Genomic DNA, 25,511 nt, shown 5'->3' with positions numbered 1-25,511 from the left:
GTTTTAATTACGGCCAAAAGATTTAATTATTTTAATCAGTTTTTAGATTTTGTATGTTTTGTATGTATGTCTTGTTTTTATTTTGGCTGTTCACCGCCCTGAGTCCTATATTGGAGAAGGGCGGTATAGAAATTTAAACAAATAAATAAACAAATAAAATAAAATCAATTGGGAAGGAGAGGGGGGAAGAATGGGAAATAAAGATGTATATGATGGGAAATTGTGAGGGGGGAATTGGCAGCTGAGGAAGAACAGAGCACTTTGGAAACTTGTTTGTGTTGGTGCGCTGGCATCTTCAAGGCTGTTTATCCTGAGAGTGGAATTTTACTAGCCCAAACCCCTTAGCGTTTCTCAAAATATCTTGGCAGTGCCAGATTGGCTACATACAGATGGACAATGGGTGGAGGTATAAAGGGAAACCAAGGGTTTATTCTGTATTGGTGCACAGGAATTTTAGATTCCACTTGACTTTACTGCATCCAGTATCTCTGTCTCCATGCAGTTGAGAAATGAAGTGCACCTCTAAAAGGGTGTGTTTGTCTATCTGAATGACATATTGATTTACACTGAGACTATGACAGAGCATGTGAAACTGGTTAGAGCAGTCCTTTAAAAACTCATGGCTGCTCAACTGTATGCTAAACTTTCAAAATACGAGTTCCACCAGAATATAATTGACTTCTTGGGCTACTGCATCTCTCATTAGGGAATAGAGACGGACCCTGAGAAAGTTAGAGTGGTGCTAGAGTGGGCTCCACTCCACACCAGAAAGCAGTTGCAAAGCTTTTGGAGGTTCATGAACTTTTACTGCCAATTTATCCTATCATTCACCCAGACTACCTCCATAACCAATTTGCTAAAGACAAAAGGGGAGGGGAAACCCAAACCAAGCCAGCCACTAAAGTGGATAATGCAATGCCAGGCAGCATTTGAAAAACTCAAACAGTTGTTTGCTGCCGAACCAGTGCTAAAACACCCAGACCCTAACGCCACATTTATTATTTAGGCAGGTGCTAGTGATACACCCATGGGAGCTGTTCTTTTACTAAGGAACAGCAGGGTGCCCTACAATCATGTGCATACACCTCCAGGAAACCGACTGACACTGAGCGGTGATGGGTGGTTTGGGAAAAGGAGTTTATGCAATATGTTGGGCACTCTTAATGTGGAGATATTTCCTGGAGGTGAGCAAGACCCCTTTTGAGGTGTGGACTGATCATAGAAACTTAGAAGCCCTAAAAACATCCAGGAGATTATCGACCAAGCAAGTTTGGTGGGCTCAGTATTTTAACCAATTTAATTTCAGTCTACACTAACTCCCGGGGGAGGGGGGGATTCTTGGATGATGCACTATCCAGGATGCCTCAATACAACAATGCTAAACAGGAAAGTTAGACCAGTTATTCTGTCCCGTCAGCTTGTACACAACCCGAGTGCAGGCGAGAGTGAAACCTCAAATTGGGGGGATAAGTGGTTCCAAGCTCACAAAAATGAATGTACAATACACGAGGGTCTAAATTGGGAGGGGAAATTGGCAGCTGAGGAAGAACAGAGTGCTTTGGAATCCGGTTGGTGCACTGGCATCTTCAAAGCCGTTTACCCTGAGCATGGAATTTTATCAGCCCAAACATCTCAGTGTTTCTCAAAACATTTTGGTAGTGTCAGATTGGCTACACATGGACAGGGGGAGGGCAAAGGGGAACCAAGGGTTTAGTTCTGTATTGGCACATGGGAATTTTAGATTCTGCTTGACTGTACTGCATCCAGCATCTCTTAGTAAAAGTACCTTTTCACTTCAACCAAATGGAGTTGAGTTTTACTTCCCTAGGGGATCAGATTGGGGCAGATCTGACATTGTTGCATATTTTCTGCAATTCTTTTTTTTCAAAAAGGACTTCCAAACTTTGTGGAAACCTTTATAACCCAGCAGTCCTAACACTAACATAAAACCATAGACTGCACATTCTTGACAAGATAGTAACAGATTTATAATTTGAAAAAAAAAACACAAATGTATGTTTATTTGCATCTAATATGACAAGTTAGCAATACACTGTACTCTTTTTGGAATACTTACTATCAGTCCTTTAGTCAGTGAAAATACTGCGTACTGGTATTGTAAATACCCTAACAGTTCAGTTCAGAATAATCATATACCAACTGAACTTTGTTTCTGATCAATCTGCAAATTCAGATGTGGGTTCTTCCAACATTTTAATCTAAAATGAGCAAATGCTCCAGCTTGCGAACTGGAGCAACTTGTGTATACATGCACACATTTTAGACCAAAAATTTGTTTCTTTATAAAAAATAATACATAGTAGTTCAACATTCATGATAAGTATTTCTGCTGTAATACTTACTGTAATATCCTGAAACTGAAGCCGCATGGTAGAACCTGCTGCTTGTGGGCAGCTTGTGACCTCCAAGATGGTTCTGAGTAATACATCTAGTAGACTGTTCACAATTACATCTATTTCTTCCAATACTGACTTATCCTTTTATTTTTTTTTGAAAAAGAAAAACAAGATATACACTTTGGTGTACTGAAAATAAATCTAATAATTCCATTTTGTTGTAAAACAAGTCATATTATTAATGGGAACAATTAGATACTGCATGCTAGATATGCCAATTTAAGAGATATTTATTTAAACCTTTCCTATGCAAATACTTTCATGAAGAAAATCTACATGATTGCCAGGCATCAAATTCAATTGGATAATCAATCAATCAATCAATCAATCAATCAATCAATCAATGTAAGGGTGGTGTAACTGGTTCCAAAATATTTAGAGATTTTTATGTTTTAGGAAAAACACTAAACATTGGTAATTATTTGGCAGTCAGTGAGTTGCCTCAATACAATGAGGATGTAAGGCTGATATCTAATACCAAAGACTAGATACTGCATTCCATGCTAGCATTAGCTTCTGAGCCAAACAAGAGTAGTTCCACATAAACCATGTTGCAGTAACAAAAGCAGATTGAAATTTAATAGAGAACTATGTAAAGTTCTTTACTTATAAAAAAAAAATCAGATTCTCAGGAATGGATGGGAGGTAAATGGTTTGGTAATAATATGATTGAAAAAGATATTGTACTGTAATTGATCAAAAAATAAATGTAATAATATATAGCAGCTATAAAAGTGAAAGAGCTAATAGGTTACATGCAAGGAAAATATATTTTCAAATTATCAAAAATAATATCTTCATAATACTTGATATTGGTCAGACTTAACTTCAAATATTATAGGAGAACCACATTAATCTACAGTGGCAAAAAATCAAGAGGAGTCTGGTATCATGTTTTCTGACTATTAATTTTACTAAAAGGCATTTAAGTTTTTATGAATTTCTTCTCACTTCAACAGACATCTCTGATAATATGCCCAGTATTATGAAGTGAGCTGAAATCAGTTGATAAACTGAAGCTGAAGCAAACTGATAAAATAAATATATTTTAAATTAATAATTTATTCTCCTTCTTTCAAAAATATTAAGCATTTTTTATATTTCTGAACCATAATCTTTTTGAAAAATCAATGCTATTTTATTTTTTCAAACAGTTGATGAGATACCTAAGCAAGTATCAACTCCCAAAAGTATAACTTTCTAATAAAATAACATTTCTACAAGTACTGTTCATGCACAGATACATTATAAATAACAATGAAACATACTAAAGGAGCATCTTAATAATAAACTTTAGTCTTACTTCCCTTTGAAATAGACTTCTTAACAATTAAAAGCCCATTTTCTGTGATGTTCCTTCTACTTACAGAACTATTTTTCTTAACGAAGGAAAATATGTTGCTAAGGATATGTGCACACATGATCAGATCCTTTTGCTCTTCCAGATGCATATAAAGGTGATGCAGAACTACTGGTAGCAAAACATACCGAGACTCTGGAAGACAAAATATATACTATGGATACTGTCTTTCTATGATCCAGTGTTCCTGGATGAGTACATTCTTCATGTGACTTACAAGAGAAATTTGACTATTGTTTATTGTCTTTGGGCTTTACTATGGAATATGCTCAGAATCTTAAAAAAAAAAAGTACATTTAAAAACATTAGAAACATTTATAAACATTTGAGTTTGAGCATGAAGTAAATCCAGTGAAAGCTAATGAACAGCCATAAATCAATTTTGGCAGCAGGGCAAAGTTAATTGCCACAGAACATCAAATACTCTATGTGTCTCTACACTTCTGGCAAAGAAAACCCCAAAACATGTTCCCCCTCCCCTTCAATGCTATACAAGTCTGACTAGCAGATAAATAGCTTTAGAACAGAAAGATATTTTTTCCTTCAAAACTTTTTGATCAGTTTACAAATGTACTCATCCACACGTATGCATACATATTGCTTCTACATTTATGTTTCTGAACTCTGTATTGAGTCTGCATCCCTGAGATGAGCACTTGGAAGGCTATCTATGCTCCACTTTAGGTCTTATGAACAGAAAGGAGGAAAGCAGCTCAGAAGTTGGCAGCATTTTGAGATTTGGTCCATTAGGGCTGCACAGAGAAAAAAAAATCCTGTACTTTTTTTATCCATAGTACCTGGCCAAACTGGACCCTTTTTTTTTTGTCCTGGCTTCTCCCACTATACCAAATTTGGTTCTTTTCTATTTGGAGAGTTATCTTTCTGACAGACAGCTAGGAAGACAGAGCCCCAATCCCATTGGGGATTGTTATGTGTGTTAGACCTGGTCTTTGGGTGTTAAGTGAATTTCGTTCTATGAGTATACTGTGTATACATGTACAATGACAATAAAGTTATTATTATTATTATTTATCTGCCTGTCTATTTATCCATCCGTCCATCTGTCTGTCCATCTGTCCATCCATCTGTCCATCCATTCATCCATCTACCTATCATATTTATATAGTTGCCATCTCACAGGAAAGTAACTCTGGGCAGCATACAACACCTATATAATTGGACTGCTGGACTTCTGGTGTTGCAAAAAAATGATTCAAAGGCGTCATGCAGATTCACCATACCTATTTTACTGTAAAATCCAAATGTGATTAAATTTTATCTGCTTTATATACAATCAGAATGTGTCAGGAGCTATTTCAATATTAATTAGCAATGGTATTTGCTTTTCTACCTGGATTGGTATATAATTGGCTTTCCACTGTTTTTCCAATGCACTGAAGTTTCACTGCTTGAAGAGAATCATCCGCATTTGTAATGATTGGCAAGCTCCCTAGAGTATCACACACCAAATTTGCTACTTCTCTCACATCAAAGAGCTTTAACAATTCTGAATATATAGCTGGGAAGGAACTGAGAAAGATTGCCTGGGAACAAACACAGAAAAAATTAAGTATATTACAAATGTTTAAACAGACAGAAAAAGAAATTTAAACTATTTGGATTTAATTTTAAAAATTATACCTTTTCTATTTTCTAAGAAAAACAGATATTTGGAATTTGCTCTTAATAGTTTTAATTTGTTCCAATGGAAAAAAAGAATATAAATAACATTATTATGAGTTATTTGCAGTTCTAAATGAATATGAGAAATCCAAAGACTATGGTGAAAATAGAGAAGGATTAGAATTAAAAAACAAAACAAAAAATAGCCAACTGCAAATGCTGCATCTGAATCATGGAAGACAACTGGAAACAAAACAATTCTATAGCTTGTTAATTTAGCCAAAAGCTTCATATAGAAAGACAGTACTATCAGATATTTGATCCAACTTTTGTTACCAATATGTGAATGAAATGAAATGTCATTATAGCTGAAAATAAATCAGAAGCATTAACATGTCACATTTAAACACTACTATGTTTTTATATATCAGTTACCATGCACAGAAACAATGTGAAAAACAGAAGAAACTGTGTAAGGCAGTATTTTTGCAGAACTTACTTGGGCCTGAGATAAAGCATTGGTTCCTTTAGTTTCTTGGGAAAGGAAGAATCGTACTGACATCAAAAGCTCTTGAATACAACAGCAGAATTCCTCCTCATTTTGTCCACCAGTAGCAAGAGAGAATAGTTTCCGAGACTGAACTATATATTTAAATATATATTCTTGGGCCTATAAAATAAAAATGTGTGATTTTCTATCATTCCCCCTTATAATAATAACATTTTTCTAATAGCACGTTAGATAGCATATAGCCTAACATAGAAAATGAATAGCTCATATCAAAAAAGGGCAACTTTCCATATTCACTCTTTGCTAAATTCATTGGGGTTTTTTAAATTTTTAAAATTTTTTTATTTTATTTTATTGAATTTTTATACCGCCCTTCTGCTGGACTCAGGGCGGTGCATAGCCTAAAATAAAAAACATCCCAATACAAAATTTTAAATTTTAAAAGAATTAAACAATTTTGGCTCAAAATTTAAAACCTCCCGACTAAAATCCATTTACAATTAAAAATATCTAAAGGGGGGGGGGTTTACGCCAGCCCAGCTTGATGAAATAGAAAAGTTTTGAGGGCACAGTGAAAAGGACGGAGATCTGGTATCTTACGTATCTCCGGGGGCAGGTCGTTCCAGAGGGCAGGTGCTGCCACAGAGAAGGCCCTCCCCCTGGGGGTTGCCAGCCGACATTGCCTGGCTGACGGCACCCTGAGGAGTCCCTTTCTGTGGGAGCGAACTGGCCGGTGGGAGGCTATCGGCTGCAGAAGGCGGTCCCATAAGTACCCAGGCCCTATGCCATGGAGCACTTTAAAGGTCATAACCAACACCTTGAAGTGCACCCGGAAGACCACAGGAAGCTAATGCAGCTCGTGCAGGAGGGATATCACATGGGACATGTCCAGTCTTTCTAAATTAAGGGGAATTGAAAGGCAGTGTCAGCCTGGTTATCTTTGCTTTATTTCAAGCTTGCTGCCAGCTGCCATGGAAACTATAGGGGGGAAGCAATGGGTATTTGGGAGTTGAGAAAAGTGCAGGAGGTAAAACTGGAATTTCTGAGAAGTGATGGGGAGGCCTGGACTCAAAGAGGTCAGCTTGAGTTCTTTAACTTCTTCAAGGCCAACTGTCCTGGGGTCAGCATGCACGAAGGAGGAGCAATGCACCTGGACCAGAGAAGTTCCCAAAGCATCTTCCTGGCTGATGATTGAACTTTGGTTGCCTGACTACTGAGGGGTGAGCTCTGGGGTTAGTTTCAATTAGTTTCTTTACGTTTTGCTTCAGACCTTGCCTGACTTTTGCTGCAATCAGTTCTTTCCTAGTAAAAGTACCTTTTCTCTGAATCAATGGAGTCAAGGGTTTTCTTTCCTAGGGATTGAAAGGTCTGTTTTAACAGTCAACCTGGAGACTGCAGTCTACAGTGGGGACCAAACATCTAAATGTCCAGCCACGAGAGTGAACTGGAAGAGACCGGAGCTCTGGGTGGATCCCCTCCCAGACTGTGCCACATCCGAGATGAAGCAGAACAGCTGGAGGAGCTAGACATTGACAAGGAACCTATTGGGCCCAGATTGTCATTGGGCATGGGGTGAAAGGAGGACCCAGAGGAATGACTTTCGGGGAAAACTGTCAACTCTTGAAATGACTCTAATGTCAGCGTTCCAGAAAAAACCCCACTCCAAGTAAAGACGCGGAAGCAAGCATTTTCCAAAGTCCTCTTTACTAGAATAGGCAAACTGGCACATCTGGGGAAACCCGAATCTGAAAAGCCCGGGTTTTCCTTCAGTAAGTCAAAGCTCCCAAAACCATCCCCTTTTTCACCCAGTTGGTCACATGCTCCAATCATAGTCTGTTCCATCCCGATCCAGCCCCCTGACCACTCCTTCTCCAGATGCGGGATTGTCCTGACCTTGACCAACAGGAAGAATGCTATTATGTCTACTAAACCCCTCTCCTACTTTCCCACACATGAGAAGGTGGCAGCATTGGAGCTTCCGGCCTAATATGGCTTCCAAAGCTGACATCTAGCTGAAGCCATATTTTTCTCTGCTTCATTTCTGAGTTGCCATGTGGTGGGGGGAGGGGGACTTATGGAATGTAGAATGTTTTCCTCCAAAGTGCCAGACATAACAGTGATAAGGCTCGTGAGAACCAAGGCCAGTTCAACGTGCCCTAGCAATGGCAGGAGGGAGTGCTGAGAAGTTCATCACCAGCTTGGCTAACATGACCTGTGATACAAGGGAGGTGGCCGGTATCTGTTTTTTAATTATACCAAAGCATGGGAATTATTCAGAGTTGATTTCACATTTGAATGTGCCAATATGATGTACCCAATAATAAACAGGATCTTTGAGAAAGTCATAGCCTTGACTTTCTTGAGTCTTGAACTGATTGGGAACATTACTCGGAACCATGACAGGAACTTTTATGTGAGGAAGCAGAAGTTCCCACAGGCCGGAGTGGTGTCAGGGGGACAGAGACAAAGTCCTCCCTCTTGATGTGGACCTGGAAGATGCCATGCTGAGCATACCCTATATCTATTGCAAGAGATGATACAGAATCTGGGAATCTTTCACTGAGATGACCACTCAGGCTCCTCAAACTACCCCAAGCCAAGCCGTGGCAGAGCTGCGGTGACAGCAGTCATGGCAACAGTTGCATCTGCTCTACCTGCACCGGCACCAATACCAGTGATGCCACCACCACCATTTGCTGCTACACGAGCCCCTCCACCTGAAGGAACTGCCCCCTTGAAGATGCTGGGCCCCAAACATTCCAGCCTTGGGAGTGAAGTACAGGGGTTCTTTGTGGCACAAGTCTGGAACTACATGCAGGAGTATGGGGATGAATAGGAGACAGAGGCGGTCCGAGTCAGGTGCATGACCATGGCTGTCAAGGGTGTAGCTCTACTGGACTCGAATTGCCCCAGGTGTGTGATTAACCCTCAGGTGGTGGAAAAGTTGGGACTGAGTCTCAAGCAGTTGAAGGTGCCAATAGCATTTTGCCAACTAGATGGATGTGTGTGTGTGTGTGTGTGTGTGTGTGTGTCTAATTTTATAACTGAGCCAGTGGCAATGAGAATGGGAAAGTGTCAAGATTGAATCACTTTACTTCCTCTGAGTTTCTATCACTACTCAACTTGTCATTCAAGTGGGAAGAGGGAGGGGTGGAATGGAATGCTAAGATTTCGTCTACGGACCATGAGAGCCTGAACCCCTCTAATGTAATGCAATGTAATGTAAAATGAAGATCATTACTACAGGTTTAGTTGGAGAAATGAACTATTCCCATAACAAATGGAAGTTTTATAATTGGACAATGTGAATACCCAGAGGTGGGAATCTATTGTTTAACTAAGTAGTCATTTACGCGGGAAACCCAGAGCTGGGTTTGCTTCTGTAGTTTTGATATGGTGTATCCAATAAAACTTTACTTTTTGGAATTCAAAGCTCCCAAGAGTGTTTACTTTTTTTGGGTTCACTAGTCAGACAGTTGACATTAAACCAGCTCTCCACACAATTTAACAGATCCTACCAGAGAGCTGTAACATAATGATGTCTGGAACCAAGAAGCAAGCTGATGCTGTGGTGAAGCCTGGAGCTGCTCCTCTGCAGGAAGCACCAGCAATGGCCCATGCGGAGTCTGGGGCACAGGCGGTGGTGATGTAATCCAAGCTAAGGGCGGAGAAGGTGGAACAGCCACTGGTGTGGGATCAAGGAACCATGAAAGGATCTCCTAACCCAGTGGTTCTCAACCTTCCTAATGCCGCGACCCTTTAATACAGTTCCTCATGTTGTGATGACCCCCAACCAGGGGTGGGTTCTAAATTTTTTTACTACCAGTTCTGTGGGTGTGGCTTATTTTGTGGGCGTGGCTTGGAGGTCATGTGACTGGGTGGACGTGGCTAGCTGGTCATGTGACCGGGTGGCCATGGCTATGTGTATAGGGACTACTCAGAGGGCTGAAAAAAGTCATTTCTGATACGTCCTCGCGCTTTTGACTGGTCCTCACACTTATGACCATCCTCACATTTATGCCCATGCAGCATTCTTAACAACCATGTCACTCATTTCACAACTGCTTCTTTTCACCATGGTGATAAGATAGGGCAAAAAATGTAAAATGTGAGGACAGTTGTAAATTCGAGAACTGGTCAAAAGTGTGAGGACCAGTCAAAAATAACTTTTTCAGCGCTCTGAGTAGTCCATGTGCACAAAAGGACTACCCAGAGGGCTGAAAAAAGTCATTTCTGACAGGTCCTCGCACTTTTGACCGGTCTTCACACTTATGACTGGTCATCATTTATGCCCATTGTAGCATTCTTAACAACCGTGTCACTCATTTCACAACTGCTTCTCTTCACCATGGTGACAAGATAGGGCAAAAACGTAAAATGTGAGGACAGTCGTAAGTTCGAGGACTGGTCAAAAGTGACCAGACAAAAATAACTTTTTCAGCCCTCTGAGTAGTCCATATGCATAAAAGGATACAGCAATAGAGAGGGATGAAGGAAGGGAAGGGAAATTAGAGTAGGAGTGAGGGTAAGAGAGCGAGGAAGAGAGGAGGAGAAGGAGAAAGGAAGAGGAAGTAGGGAAGAGAAGAGGGGGGAAGAGAAAGTAAGAAGGAAAGAAAAGAGAGAGGTGGTAGGTTTGAGGAGAAAGATTGCTGTACAATAAAAAAAGATGAAAGGGAAAAAAATCAACTCCAAACAAATATGAAGATATTAAGATAAAGAATGAATTGTTAAACTTTAAAGAATAAAAGAGAACAAATATGAATAAATAGCAATAATTAGAAACACACATACAAACATACAATTTATTTTCTTTGAACAGAGTATTTGGCCGAGTCACAAATTTAAACAGTGAACAGTGTTTAATCATCTCAATTAAATTTACAATTTCTATATTTCCTTTTTGCCATATTTATTCCTCATCTATTTTTTAAAAAAAACCAATATTACCCTTCATCCTCATCTCTAATCTTAATCAAATTCAATTTTTCCCTTCTATTCTGTATTATACCCCTTCGCATTGTCATATATTTTTATATCCATCCTCACATTGGTTAATTATGTAATACAGTTGTTTATTACAAATTCAACATTTTAATATAAATCAATTAGTTATATAACTATCTTTTTGTATATTAATCAATATGAACATGAATATTCCAATTATTTCCATGCAATCCAATTTCTTACAAATCAACTAATTATATTTACCAATAATAATAAACCAAATAATTTCCCCCATATATTCCTCTGAACCACAACTTAATCATTTCTGCTTTCAACACAATATACAATTAATAGTATCTCAATTACTACAATTCCCTAGTTAAATAGAGCTTTTTTTCTTTTGTGTTTTAAAATCTTGAACCTCCTTTTTTGCCCTAAATTTCCCTTTGTTTGCAGTTTTGCACCTACCTTTTTTTGGTGAAGAAAAAGAAAAAGAAATCTCTCTCTGCCTCATTTTGTCACGTTGCAGCAAAGACCCTGCTTTACTTTCAGTTTTGTTTTTTCAGCATAGCTAGGGGGAAAAAAATCTGCTCCAGATTTTTTTGCACCTAGCAACAGAGCCCTCCGCAAAACAGCTGAGAGCAAATCAGCTAAGAGTCGAGGCTGATCTAATCAACTTGTGCTAATTAACCTATCCTGAAGCTGAAAGGGGCTGTTTTTTTCTAATTTTGCAGGCACCGGTCTACTCATTTGTTTTCTTTTAACACTGATCAGCTGTAGGGCAGCCCTTTGAAGCCCCGCGGCAATAATTTAAACAGTTTTTTTCCCTCTAGCCATCAGCTTGGACTCAGGAGGCAGCAATAGATTGGGAGTGGGCGGATAAGCGAACGGCCAGCGATCCAACAGAGGCAGAGAGTGAGGGTGAGTGAAGGTGTGGGGGGGGCGAGAGAGGGCTTTGGTGACCCTTGTGAAATGGCCGTTCGACCCCCAGGTTGAGAACCGCTGTCCTAACCCAAAGACCTGATGGCTGGGAGGGGTGGGGAAGGCAGCCAAGGAGGAATTTCCCTTGATCTCGCCAGGGGTTGCCTTGACTCGGGAAAGCAAATGGAAGGCCAGGAGAGCTGTGGAGTGGAAATTCCTGACCATATACCGCAGCCCTTTAGTAGAGCAACTGTGGGAGAGTTTCAGCAGGATGGGGATGCATGGAGTGACATCAATGAAGTCATCAGTCCTGGGAGCAGGGCTTGAAATCAGCCAGGCATTGGCCATCTCATCCCCTTCTCTGCCCCAATTGGCAGGGTCAAGAAGTAAGGGACAAGGAGCAGTGGGTCTTTCGTGGTTGAAAAAGCGGAATCTGTTCAGTGGGAGGGCAACAAGTGACACCTGAGAAATAAAATGGGAAACCCACAGGGGATGGAGAAAATGCACAGAGTTGAGTGAGCACCATCAGTGGGGGAAGTGAAAGTGGAGCCAGCTAATGTATTAGTTGAGAGCGAGCAAGCAGAGCCAAGCATCCCCAAAGAATACCATGATTTAGCAGAAGTATTTAGTGAGCAGGAATTGGACTTACTCCCCCTGCACCACCCCACGGACTCTGCAACTGAAATACTGCCTGGGGCAAAACTTCCCAAACCAAAGATGTACTCAATGACCCCCAAGGAAGATGGAGGAATTCAGGGATTTCATGGATAAGAATTTGGCTAGGGGCTTCATTCATGGTGGTCCCAGTACTCTTCAAAGAAAAGAAAGATGGCTTTTTGAAATTATACATTGATTTTTGAGAAATTAATGGGGTCTGCATGGAAAATATGTACCCACTCCCCATCATGAAAGACATACCAGGATATTATCCAAGGGTAAGGTGTTCACCAAGTTGGACTTGAGAGAAGTGTACTGCCAAGTGAGGATTAAGGAGGGAGATGAATAGAAGACAGCCTTCAATTTCCCCTTAAGGTGCTACCAATTCCAGGTGATGCCCTTTGGACTGCAGGAGGCACCCATGGTATTCATGCAGCTGATAAACGACCTGCTGCAGGAGCACCTATATAAGAGGGTACTGGTGTACCTGCTTGACATTCTCTTTTATTCTGAAACAATGGAAGATCATGTAAAGCTAGTGTAGGAAGTGCTGAGGAAGCTATTGGAAGCCAAGCTCTATGCCAAATGTCCAAGTGTAATTTCCATAAACCCAGCCTGGATTATTTGGGGTACTGAGTGTCCAGTGTAAGAGTGGAGATAGACTTTGGAAAGGTGAAAGTAATATTAGAGTGAGAAACCCCCGAACCAGAAGGCAACTGCAGAGCTTCTTGGGTTTTGCCAACTTTTACCAACAGTTCATCCCCTTATAGCCCTGCCTATCACCGAGCTACTAAAGAAGGGAGGAGGGGGAGTGAAACCAAACTGAGCCAGTTGTTTAACTGGACTATGGAATGTCAAGCAGTTTTCAAAAAGCTCAAACGGCTCTTTGTGGGCGAACCAACCCTTAAACACCCAAACCCAGAGGAGCCCTTCATAATACAAGCTGATGCTAGCAATGTAGAGGTGGGGGCCGTCCTGCTCCAAAGAAATGCAAAGGGAGCGTTCCAGCCCTGCACCTACACTTCCCAAAAGCTGACAGACACTGAAAGATGTTGGGCAGTGTGAGAAAAAGAGGCTTATGACATTTGTTGAGCACTGATGACCTGGAGGCAGTTTCTGGAAGGCAGTAAAATCCCTTTTGAAGTGTGGACAGACCACAAGAACTTGGGGGCCCTGAAAACCCCCTGGAAACTGTCTCTCAAACAAGAACGATGGGCTCAGTACTTTAATTGGTTCAATTTCACCCTTCAGTACTTGCCAGGGTAGAAGAATTTTCTCGCGGATGCACTTTTCCAAATGCCCCAATATAAAAGCACTTGGGAGGAAATAGTTAACTCCATCATCCCCTCTCAGCAATTGGCAGCAACAGCCACTAGGTACTCCTCAACTGGCTGATGATGCTTTGACCCAACAGCTGAGGGAAGCCATGAAGGAAAATGAGTGGTTCAGAGACCACAAGAAAGAGCTGTTAATAAGGGAGGACCTGACATGGAAGGAAGACAAACTGTATATTCCAGCCAACCAAAGGACCCAGAACCTGCAGAGAAGCCATGATGTAAGGCCGGCAGGCCACTTTGGGTTTGTAAAAACCTTTCACTTGCCAGGGAGGCAATTCTGGTGACCTAAGATGAAGAAAGACATCAAAAGATATGTGACAAGCTGTCCAGTGTGCATGTCCATGAAATAGTTGCCTGTGAAGATTCCTGGGCTGCTCCAGCTGGTGGCTAACCCTAACTGACCATGGGAAGAGATCGCCATGAACTATATTGTAGAATTGCCTGAGAGTGCCGGGAACACAGTGATTTGGACGGTGGTGGACCTGTTTTTGAAGCAAGCGCACTTCATTGCTAATCCAAAGCTTCCTTCAGCCCGGAGCCTGGCCAAGATGTTTGTGCAACATGTTTATCAGTTGCATGGAATTCCAAAACGCATCATTTCAGACAGGGGTGGTGGTGCAGTTTACAACAAAGTTCTGGCAGGAGTTCACAAAGTTAATAGGTTCCTCCCAAGGGCTTAGTTCAGGATTCCATCTGAGTTCTAATGGGGGAGGTGGAAGGGACCAATGCAACAGTAGAACAATGTAGAATAGAATGAGCTGGAAGGGACCTTGGAGGTCTTCTAGTCCAGCCCCCTCCTCAAGCAGGAAAATCCATACCATTTCAGATAAGTGACTGTCTGGTGTCTTCTTAAAAACATCCACTGATGGACTACCCACGATTTCTGAAGATAAGTTGTTCCACTAATTGTCCTGTTAGGAAGTTTCTCCTTAATTCCAGATTGCTTCTCTCTTTGATTAGTTTCCAACCATTGTTTCTTCTCTTGCCCTCTGGTGCTTTGGAGAATAATTTGATCCCCTCTTCTTTGTGGCAGCCTCAAATACTGGAATACTGCAATCATGTCACCCCTAATTCTTCTTTTTTTAAGACTAGCCAAACCCAAATCCTGTATCCGTTCTTCATATGTTTTAGTCTTCAGGCCTTTGATCATCATAGTTGCTCTTCTCTGATCTTTTTCTAAAGTCTCAACATCTTTTTTGTAGTATGGTGACCAAAACTGGTTGCAGTATTCCAGGTGTGGTCTTACTAGGGTTTTGTAAAGCGGCACTAATACTTCACATATTCTTGATTCTATGCCTTTGTTTATACAACCAGGATTGTATTAGCTTTTTTGGTGGCTGCTGCACACTGCTGGCTCATATTCAAGTGAACATCCACTAGGACTCCAAGGTCCCTCTCACAGTTACTCTTTTTGATCCAGGTCTTGTATAATCTGTACTTATATCTTTGATTTTTCCTGCCTAAGTATAAAACCTTGCTTGCTTTTTTTTTATTTATATGCCGCCCTTCTCCGGAGACTCAGGGTGGCTTACAATGCATTAAGCAATAGCTTTTATACTTTTGTATATTTTATACAAAGTCAGCTTATTGCCCCCACAAACTGGGTCCTCATTTTACCTACCTTAGAAAGGATGGAAGGCTGAGTCAACCTTTTCTCTACATTAAAATTAATTTTGTTGGATAGGGCCCATTGTTCAAGTTTGTCAAGATCTTTTTGGATCCTGAGCTTGTCTTCTGGGGTGTTCATTGTTCTTGCCAGTTTAATGTCATCTGCAAATTTGATGAGTTCCACTTCTATTCCCTCATCTAAGTCATTAATGAAGATATTAAAGAGTACTGGGTCTAAGACAGAGTCTTGTGGTACCCCACTGCTTACTTCTCTCCATGTGGATGCAGTACCATTAAGGACTACTCATTGAGTACGGTTTGTCAGCCAGCTACAAACCCATCTGATTAATGTTGTCTGTTCCATATTTTTCTAGCTTACCATGAAGTAGGTTGCGGTCTACTTTGTCAAATGCCCTACTGAAATCTAAGTATACTATGTCCACAGCATTTCGCTGGTCTGCTAATTTAGTCACTTTATCAAAGAATGAAATAAGATTGGTTTGGCATGATCTACTTTTAACAAACCCATTCTGACTACTAGTTATAACTTTATTTGCTTCTAGTTGTTCGCAGATCTGTTTTTTTTTCCCCAGGATCTTCCCAGGTATTGATATTAGACTGATTGGTCTGTAGTTTCTTGGGTCTGGTTTTTTTTCCCCCTTTCTTGAAGATGGGAACCACATCAGCCCCTTTCCAATCCTCAGTCACTTCCCCAATGCAGGATTTTTGGAAGACATGATACCATGGTTCTACGATAAGACCTGCCAGCTCCTTCATAACTCTGGGATGTAATCTGTCAGGTCCTGGTGATTTATATTCATCAAGGTCAGATAGGTGTTCTCTTACCATTTTCTTGCTTATTTTAATTTTTATTTCTAGTTTGTCTTTTACAGTAGATTTTTTGGTATGTTGGCCTACAATTTCAATACTTCAATGTATAATAGTAATACTTACATTGCTATGTAAACTATCAGCAGACCAATTGGGTGGAGCTCCTGCCTTTTGCAGAAGTAGCTTTTAATAACTTGGTACATAGTACCAAGTTCACTCCATTTAAGGTAGCCACAGGTGTTGAGTTCGTACCGATGCCAGAATTTCTGAGGGAACCCCCCCCCCTTCGATAACACTAGGTGAATGGATGGACATCCTAAAATTTGCCTGGGGGAACATTCAAAAGGCACTGAATAAAGCCAGAGAGTCGCAAAAGAAACAGGCTGACTGGAGAAAAGCCCTCCAGAACGAATTTAGGACTGGGAATAAAGTATATCTACTAAATACTTAAAGTTGAGGTAACTCTGTAAGAAACTGGGTCCCAAATACATAGGGCCTTTTCCAATAGTTAGGATTATAAACCCAGTCATGGTAGAATTGCGGTTGCCAAAGGTACTTAGGCGAGTCCATCCAGTGTTCCACTGTAGTTTGATAAAATCCTTTCACAGTTCTAAGTTGAGACAAAGGTGCCTCCACCTGCTGTTAAAGTGGGAGGTCAGGAACACTATGAAATCAAAATCTGTGTATTTGCCATTCTTTAGTGGAAGAGGGGAGTGGGAGTTTGGTTTTGATACATTTAGTTCTTTTTCCTTTCTATGTAGCTTAGGTATCCTATTTCTTGCCTTGTCTTTTTGTATAACCTTTCACCTGATTTATAACTACTGCCTGGCATCTCTGATGCCTGGAAAATTCTCACCTCTTGGGGAATGTAAGGGGAGGGAGGGCCATGTGGATTGCAATGCCAGAAAATGGCCCTGAGAAACAGTTCTAATCTGTTTCTCAGAGAGGCCGGTACAAAAACATCTTCACACCTGTGGTGGAATCCACATTGGACTGTTGGGAGGGATTCCTAATTTCCTTTATCCTAGTTGTATGCCCTGTGGGACCTCAGAGCCTCCTTTGAATTTTGACTTGCTTTCACTTCTTTTCAATAAAATGTTCCTTTTGAACTGCAAAGTTTTCAAGAGTCTATACTTTCTTGAAGGGTGGAGAGGCTGGTCCTTACATAAAGCAGGCTGTCAGTGTCCCAGCACTGACATATATAAAGAGAGGAGAAGCTTGAACTTTTGCCTACTAAATCCCTTTGAAGATTCTGTCTTTTCGGAGATGGGAGGGGGGGAGACATTCCTGTGATCTGACAAAAAAGAGATGAGGAAAGTGGCTTGGAAAATAGCCAATGAGAAGCAGAGAATTGGGGATCGGAAAGGGAGGGATTGCGGGGTAAAGGTCAGTACTGACCGCGAAAGAGCCAGGATCGGATGGCTGTACTCAATAAAGAGAAAATTTCCTCAAAGATCGGCAGTTTGGAAATTCATTTATTTTGAGATAGCATCGAAACCTGACAGACTGTTTCAGGTTTCGATGCTATCTCAAAATAAATGAATATGACCCGAAACCAGTACTGCAGTGGCAGAGCTTGGAGAAGATCCCCACCCCAGGGGAAGTGGGAGCCATTCAAACCCCAAACCACCATGGCACCAAGGCCATTAGGTTGCTTCAAGTGTGGGAAGGAAGGCACCATGCAGCAGAGTACCATTCAAAAGCCTCTGCCAGAAATCCTGATTGCATGTCAGGGGGCAAACCTGCAAACTCCCCACCGAGGAAAAGAAACCGGGCTGAGAAGCCAAGAGGCCATGGAGTTCCGTTCCTCTCAAAACCCAGAGGAAGGAACTCCGGCACCCCGAGAAGACTTGAGCCAGTCTGAAAGCGATCCGGAAGACAACCCACTGGTAAGCGACTCAATTGAACTGCTCACCCTGCCCCTAAGACTTTTTATCCCCAGCCGAGGGAAAGAGAAGGAAGTAGCAGCATTACTGGACTTGGGGTAAACCCAATGCCTAATCAGCCCAACCCTGGTAGGGAGATTGGGAATTTACCTAAGGAAAATGAAAACCCCCATCGCCTTCTGCCAGCTAGATGAGACAGTAGCAGGGGGGAGCCAGACATTTTTGCCACAGAACAATTACAAATAAAACTTCAAAGCGAGACCCTCATTTTCATAGTTGCCCCAGGAATGGAATGGCCACTAGTCCTAGGGCTCACATGGCTACAGAAGTGGAATCCTAAAATAAATTGGAAGAGAGGAATTGTAAAATTCTAGGGCCACATCATTTTCGCGAACATCCCAGAGGAAGGAGAGAAAGGAAAAGAGAACAGGGAAAGGGCCATTGCTGGCCACCCTGCTGAGCCCACTAGCATTCCCAAAGAATACCAGGATTTGGCTGAAGTGTTTAGTGAGGAGGCATCTGATGAACTCCCAGCTCATCGCGCCATGACTGTGCCATTGAGATTCTGCTGGGGGCTAAACTTCTGAAACTGAAAATGCACTGCATGTCCCCCATAGAATTAGATAAACTCAGAACGTTTATCGACAAAAATAAAAAAAGGGGATTTATCGAACCCACATGAGCAAAAATAGCAGCCCCAGTATTATTCTGCGAAAAGAAAGATGGTACCTTATGCCTTTGTGTGGACTATTGAAATTTAAACATAGTCAACATGGAAAATATATACCCACTACCCCTTATGAAGGACATGCTGGCCCATCTCTCTAAAGGAAAACTCTTTTCAAAGCTAGATTTATGAGAGGCATACTACCTGGGTATATAAAATATCCCACGAGGGAATAGAGTGGATCCACAAAAAGTAAAAGCCATCATCGATTGGGAGCCACCCCAAACCTGCAAACAACTACAAAGTTTCCTGGAATTCACAAACTTCTACCATCAGTTAATTCTGGCTTTTGCAAAAATTGTCTTCCCTATTATAAACTTGTTAAAAACAAAAAGGGAGGGGGGAACCAAAACCAAGGCTGGACCATGGAATGCCAAACGGCATTTGAAAAACGTAAACAACTATTCTCAACCGAACCAATCCTAAAACACCCAGACCCAGAACAACTATTTGTTACCGAAGCAGACACCAGTGATGTGGCAGTAGGAGCGGTCAATTGCAACCATGTGTATACACATCCAAGAAACCAAACAAAAATGGGCCATATGGGAAAAAGAGGCATACGCCATACAAAGGGTCCTCCTCCACATTTCCTAGAAGGGAACAAAATCCCTTTCAAAGTCTGGACTGATCATAAAAATTTAGAAGTTCTGAAAACTCCACGAAAACTCTCCCCCAAACAAGTGCATTAGGCGTAATACTTTAAACGTTTTAATTTCATTCTCAAGTATCTCCCAGGAGGGAAAAACTTTTTAGCTGATGTCCTGTCCAGAAAACCCCAATACAACAGCAAAAAGACTGAAATTGTTAAACCTATCCTTCAGACACCCCAGCTAGCAGCCAAAGTAATCACCCAAGCACAAGCCAAAAAAGATCCGATTTCTGACAATGTGACGGATTCCAAATTTAAGGTGGCACTGCTTAAGGATGACTGGTTCCAAGCTCACACACATATTTGCTTACTTAAAGACGGTTTAGCCTGGGTAAAGAACAAACTGTCAGCCAAAGACTGGACCTCATGAAACAATGCCACGACTCCAAATAGCTAGACATTTTGGATTTGTAAAAACTCTACACCTCATCAAAAGACAATTCTGGTGGCCATCCCTTAAAAAAAATATTGAGAGTTACTGTGCTAGCTACCCCACCTGCAGAGCTGCAAAACAACGACAAGGAAAATCCCCAGGACTTTTACAAACTGTAGCAAAACCTTCAGCACCCTGGAGAGAGATTTCCATGGATTTTATAATGGAACTGCCTGAAAGCGCAGAAAACACAGTTATTTGGATTGTAACAGACCTTTTTTCAAAACAGGTCCATTTTATACCCTGCCAGAAAATCCCAACGGCCAAGGCATTAGCAAAAATGTTTTACTACACATTTATCACCTCCATAGATCTCCCCAACGAATTATCTCAGACAGGGGTGTTCAATAAAAGGTTCCTTTTGACCTGCTAATTTTTCAAGAGTCTACTTTCTTGAAGGGGGGGAGAGGCTGGTCCTTACAACTGGACTCAAATTGTTTTAAAGGGGGATTACAATACTTAGTTCAGTGGAAAGGATACCTCTCAACTGATGCTGAGTGGGTTGCTGCCCATAATGTTAGTGCTGCCCATAATGTTAGAACTAGTCAGAAGGTTCCGTGTTAAATAACCACAATGTCCAAAGGGACAATTGAGAGCTAAAGATTCCTGAGTAAAAATGTTAATCTGTGTTTGATATTTTTCTAGGTCTAACCTTCCTCCAGGGGGTCGGTATGCCAAAATTGAATTGCTTTACTTCCTCTGAGTTTATATTGCTATTCAACTTGTCATTCAAGCGGGAAGATGGAGGGGTGGAATGGAATGCTAAGATTTTATCTATGGACTGTGAGAGCCTGAACCCCATCAAGGTCATTACAGCAGGTGTTAGACAGAGAAATGAATTGTTCCCGTAACAAAAGGAAGTTTTATAAACGGACAATGTGAACACCTAGGGGTGGGGGAAAAGGGAATCTATTGTTTAACTAAGCCAGGGGTCCTCAAACTTTTTGAACAAGGGGCCACTTCAGGGTCCCTCAGACTGCTGGGGGGGGCGGACCGGCTAGGTGGGTGTGGTTGGGCCCCCCATGTGACTGGGTGGGCGTGGCTAGGTAGTCATGTGACTGGGTGGCCATGGCTGGGTGGGCGTGCCCAATTTAGCAGTCCATTTTGCCAATTTAGCAGTGCATTAAATAATACACACAAATGAAACTTTAATTTGTTTTCCTCCTGGGAATGTTTTATTTGCTTTTGTTTAACTTTTCTTTTTACTAGATCATTTTTTAAGTTGTTTACAAGTCTAGTGGTCCACTTCAGAAAACTCAGTTTTGCAGCAATTCTTCTCAGCTCCAAGGAGGTTACAATCAACATTCATCCATCTTTCTCCCTCTCCCTCTCCCTCCCTCTCTCCTAGAAGAGCAAATGGGGGTGGGGAAGACAAACCTTGCTGAATCCCATTCCATTCCATTCACTCTCTCCCTCCCATCTCTCTATCAAGAAAGAAACGTCTCCTACAAGAGCAAATGGGGGTGGGGAAGAGAAACCTTGTTCCATTCCATTCAGTGGTGGGATTCAATTTTTTTAACAACCGGTTCTGTGGGCATGGCTTAGTTGGGGGTGTGGCTTGGTGGTCATGTGACCGGGTGGGCATGGCTATGTGCATAGGGACTACTCAGAGGGCTGAAAAAAGTCATTTCTGACTGGCCATTGCACTTTTGACCGGTCCTCGCACTTATGACCATCCTCACATTTATGCCCGTTGCAGCATTCTTAACAACCATGTCACTCATTTCATAACTACTTCTCTTCACCATGGTGACAAGATAGGGTGCAAAACGTAAAATGTGAGGACAGTCATAAGTGCAAGGACTGGTCAAAAGTGCAAGGACTGGTCAAAAATAACTTTTTCAGCCCTCTGAGTTGTCCATATGCACATAGGGACTACCCAGAGGGCTGAAAAAAGTGATTTCTGATAGGTCTTCACACTTTTGACTGGTCATTATTTATGCCAATTGCAGCACTTAATTAAATTAATTAAATAAAAATGACCTACTGGAGCGGTCGGAGGCAGTCTGAGTGGGCGTTCGGGCAAGCTGCAGGGCAAGGTGATACAACCGGGGTAGGTAGGCCGCTGCTGCCCAGGTGGGAGGTGGGCGCAGGCCTATAGGGCTGGCTGCAGGGTGAAGCGATCGGATGGGATAGGTCAGGGGTTTGCAACTTTAAACACTCAACCTTAAACACATGTAAACACTTAAACACAACCTTAAACCTGGGTGGGCATTGCCAACTCCATATCACTTACTCCCACCCAGGTTTTGTGGCTCCAAGTATTTTCTTTTAAACAAGTATCTCTATGTGTCTCTTTCATCTCTCTCATCTCTCTCTTTCTCCCCCCATTTCCCTCCTTCATCTCTCTTTCTCTCCATCTATTTCTCCCCCCTCTTTCTCTCCTTCATCTCTCTTTCTCTCCTTCATCTCTCTTTCTCCTCTCCCGCCCGGGCAGTGGCGGTGGCAGCACACCTACCGCACCATCGGGTCACGATGGGTGGGCATGGCCAACTTTTTCTTTTTACTTTTAAAAGCATTTTTTCTACAACCTTAAGAGGTTGCAGGAAAAAAATGCTTCTAGAAGCCTCTGCCGATCAGGCAACTCAGCTGGGATTGCCAGAGACTTTTAAAGGCATTTTTTTTCCTACAACCTCTTCGGCTGAAGAGGTTGCAGGAAAAAATGCTTTTAGAAGCCTGTGACAATCAGGCGACTCAGCTGGGATCGCCAGAGGCTTTTAAAGGCATTTTTTCCCTACAACCTCTTCGGCCGAAATTCAGCCATGCTAGGAGTGGGTGGGAGTGGTGGGGCGGGGGGCAGGGCAGGGGGCGGGTCTGAATCCCACCACTGCATGGGCCAGATACATTGTGTCAGCGGGCTGTACCCAGCCCACAGGCCGTAGTTTGAGGACCCCTGAACTAAGCGGTTATTTATGCGGGAAACTCAGAACCGGTTTTGCTTCTGCAGTTCCAAGATGGTGTATCCAATAAAGTTTTATTTTTGGAAATTCTTAGCTCCTGAAAGTGTTTACTTTTTTTGCGTTCTCTAGTCAGACAGTTGACAGAAAGCACAAAGAAACTCTGAGTTTTATAGTTATACCAGGGATGGAGAGATCCCTCCTGCTTGGACTGTCTTGGCTCCAGAAATGGAAACCTTATGTGAACTGGAAAAGAGGGCTCTTAAAAATCTGGCATAAGGTCATCAAAAAAGGGGAAGAAATTCCACACCCAGAGGCAAGAAAACCAAAGAAACAAGGGAGCTAGGGGCAGTCATGCAGGAGCACCTGAAAAGTGAGCCCAGAATCCCCAAGGAGTACTGGGATCTATGGGATGTCATTCAACTGGCTAGATCATGGGTGGCAGGCCCAGTATTGCTCCGGGAGAAAAAGGATGGAACTCTGCACTAGACTATAGAGGGCTAAATGCAGTGTGCATGGAAAATGTCTATCTATTGCCCCTGATGAAAAACATGCTTGCACATCTAGCCAAAGGCAAAATCTTCACTAAATTAGATCTGTGGAAGGCTTATAACTGGGTTCAAATCAAGGAGGGCAATGAATGGAAAACTGCCATTCTGGGATGTTTTCAATTCCGAGTACTCCCCTTTGGGCCCCAGCTGCAGAGGGCCCCAGCTATGTTCATATAACTGATTAATGAGGTGTTGCATGACTACTTGTATAAGGGGGTGTTGGTGTATTTGAATGATATTTTAATATATACTGAGACTATACTTAGACTGGAAGAGCATGTGAAATTGGTGTGGATGGTCCTAAAAAGACTCTGAGCAGCCAAATTGTATGTGAAGCTTTCTAAATGTAAATTACCTGGGTTATTGTATATCTAATGAAGGAGTAGAAATGGACCCAGAAAAGGTGCTGTCAGTGTTAAATTGCCCCCTAGGAAGCAATTACAAAGTTTCCTAGGTTTTGCCAATTTCTACTGGCAATTCATCACTTCATTCACCAAAATTGCATTATCAATCACCAACCTTTTAAAAACTAAGGGCGAAGGCAAGCCGAAGCCAGAGTCAGTTACTTATGTGGACTATGGAGTGCCAAGTGGCATTCAAAAAACTCAAACAGCTGTTTGTGGCGCAGCCCATGCTAAAGCACCCTGATCCAACTTCTCCTTTTGTAATTCAGGCAGACACAAGTAATGTAGCCGTGGGGGCTGCACTATTACAAAAGAATGACCAAGGCCTGCTACAATCCTGCACGTACACGTCTAAAAGTCTTATGGAAACTCAAAGTGTGAGAGAGGACTAATTCGGTCCTGTTACAGTAGTTCGGTGCTACATCAACAAGACAATTGGACTGATCTTTTACCATTTGCAGAGGCGGCATAGAATAATTCAATGCATAGTAGCACAGAGTTTACCCCATTTAAGGTAGGCTCTGGTTAGGATTTTGTAGCTATGCCAGAGCTGCTTCAAGAGAAACCTCAAATGCCTTCCTTGGCAGACTGGATAGTGCAACTCAAAAACACTTGGCCAATAGGGGCTTGGCCCCATAGATCCTCTCCTCTCTCCTTCTCTCCCTCAGGCTGGCCCCACAAAAGACTCTCCTCTCCCCTTCTCTCCCTCAGCCTTGCCCCACAGAAACATCTCCTATTCTATCCCCTTCTCTCCCTCAGGCTTTCTAGCTCCTTCTTTCCATGAGGTTTGCCCCACAGAAGCTTGTCCTATGCTATCCCATTCTCTCCAGAGTTATTTTCAAGTTGGGAGGGGAAGTAGATCATCTAACTAATTAGCATCAGAGCGTGTTATAATAATATAGGAAATAATAATGCTCTAATGGTCATTTCAAAAAGTCCTTTCTTAGTGAGCACCTAGAAGCCAAGGGGAACATACGTTTCAAATTTCAAGTTTGTAGGCTTTATGGTCCTGGAGATATTGTGATTAATGCGTCAGTAGTTTTCGCTTGTATATATATATATATAGAGAGAGAGAGATCTATCATGCACCCATACAGTTCTTTCCACAGTTGCAATCTCTCACTCACACAAGTTTCAGGGTGAATCAATGGGATGAGAGGTTTGAGAAAAGCTAATAAAAATAATCTTGCACAGGAAAATGCAATTGACTCTATTCCAGATACAAGCTATGGTAACTTCATTTGTTATGAATTAGCATTTTTACATTTATATACAAAAAATATTAACAATCATATTAAATCAGCTTCTGCAACCTGCTTCTAGTCAGATGTGTCAGATAAATGCAGCAACCCTAACTGGAAATTACAGGAACTGTAATCTCGTAAAAGCCTCTGAATAGAAGCAGGTTAGAAAAAGCTAGCTAAGATTACACCATTTGTTTCAGGTTTATTACCTTTAATACTTCCTGGTTGTGTGCTTGTCTTTCTGCTTCAGTAAATCGATCAACATGCCACTTCAATACCTTTATGAGATCTCTAAAATATAAAACAAAACTTAGTTCTACATTGAAGTCTTAATTCATTGTTAAGTAGACTAATAACCTGCATGAATAATAATTCATAATTTAATCAGTACATATATCTACTGAAAATTAAGCCTCAATAAACTATTCCTAGGGAAGTAAGCAATTCTGCAGAACAATTCCAATAAAATGTAATTGAAAACAAAACTATTCAGTGGATAATCTCCTAT

The 25,511-nt window shown here is 41.6% G+C and overlaps 1 protein-coding gene across 12 annotated transcripts in view; it reads right to left on the bottom strand.

Moving 5' to 3' along the window:
• Window positions 1-25,511, bottom strand: part of DOCK4 (dedicator of cytokinesis 4) — a 627,777-nt gene that overhangs the window by 315,598 nt on the left and 286,668 nt on the right. For all 12 annotated transcript variants that reach the window (XR_015728984.1, XM_087874154.1, XM_087874155.1 and 9 more), the window contains 5 exons: window positions 25,213-25,294; window positions 5,900-6,070; window positions 5,129-5,321; window positions 3,785-3,912; window positions 2,364-2,498 (listed from right to left, as the gene is read on the bottom strand). Coding sequence is in view for 11 of the 12 variants with exons in the window: in XM_087874154.1 (XP_087730280.1) it covers window positions 2,364-2,498; window positions 3,785-3,912; window positions 5,129-5,321; window positions 5,900-6,070; window positions 25,213-25,294 (709 nt within the window). In the remaining variant the exon portion in view is untranslated. The remainder of the gene's footprint in view (window positions 1-2,363; window positions 2,499-3,784; window positions 3,913-5,128; window positions 5,322-5,899; window positions 6,071-25,212; window positions 25,295-25,511) is intronic.

Source organism: Pantherophis guttatus, chromosome 7 (genome assembly GCF_059756535.1).
Source record: "Pantherophis guttatus breed Tessera chromosome 7, ASM5975653v1, whole genome shotgun sequence".
In the NCBI taxonomy this organism is placed as follows: Eukaryota; Metazoa; Chordata; class Lepidosauria; order Squamata; family Colubridae; genus Pantherophis; species Pantherophis guttatus.
The sequence above is the reverse complement of the archived record's forward strand: the minus strand, read 5'-3'. Positions and strand labels throughout refer to the sequence as shown.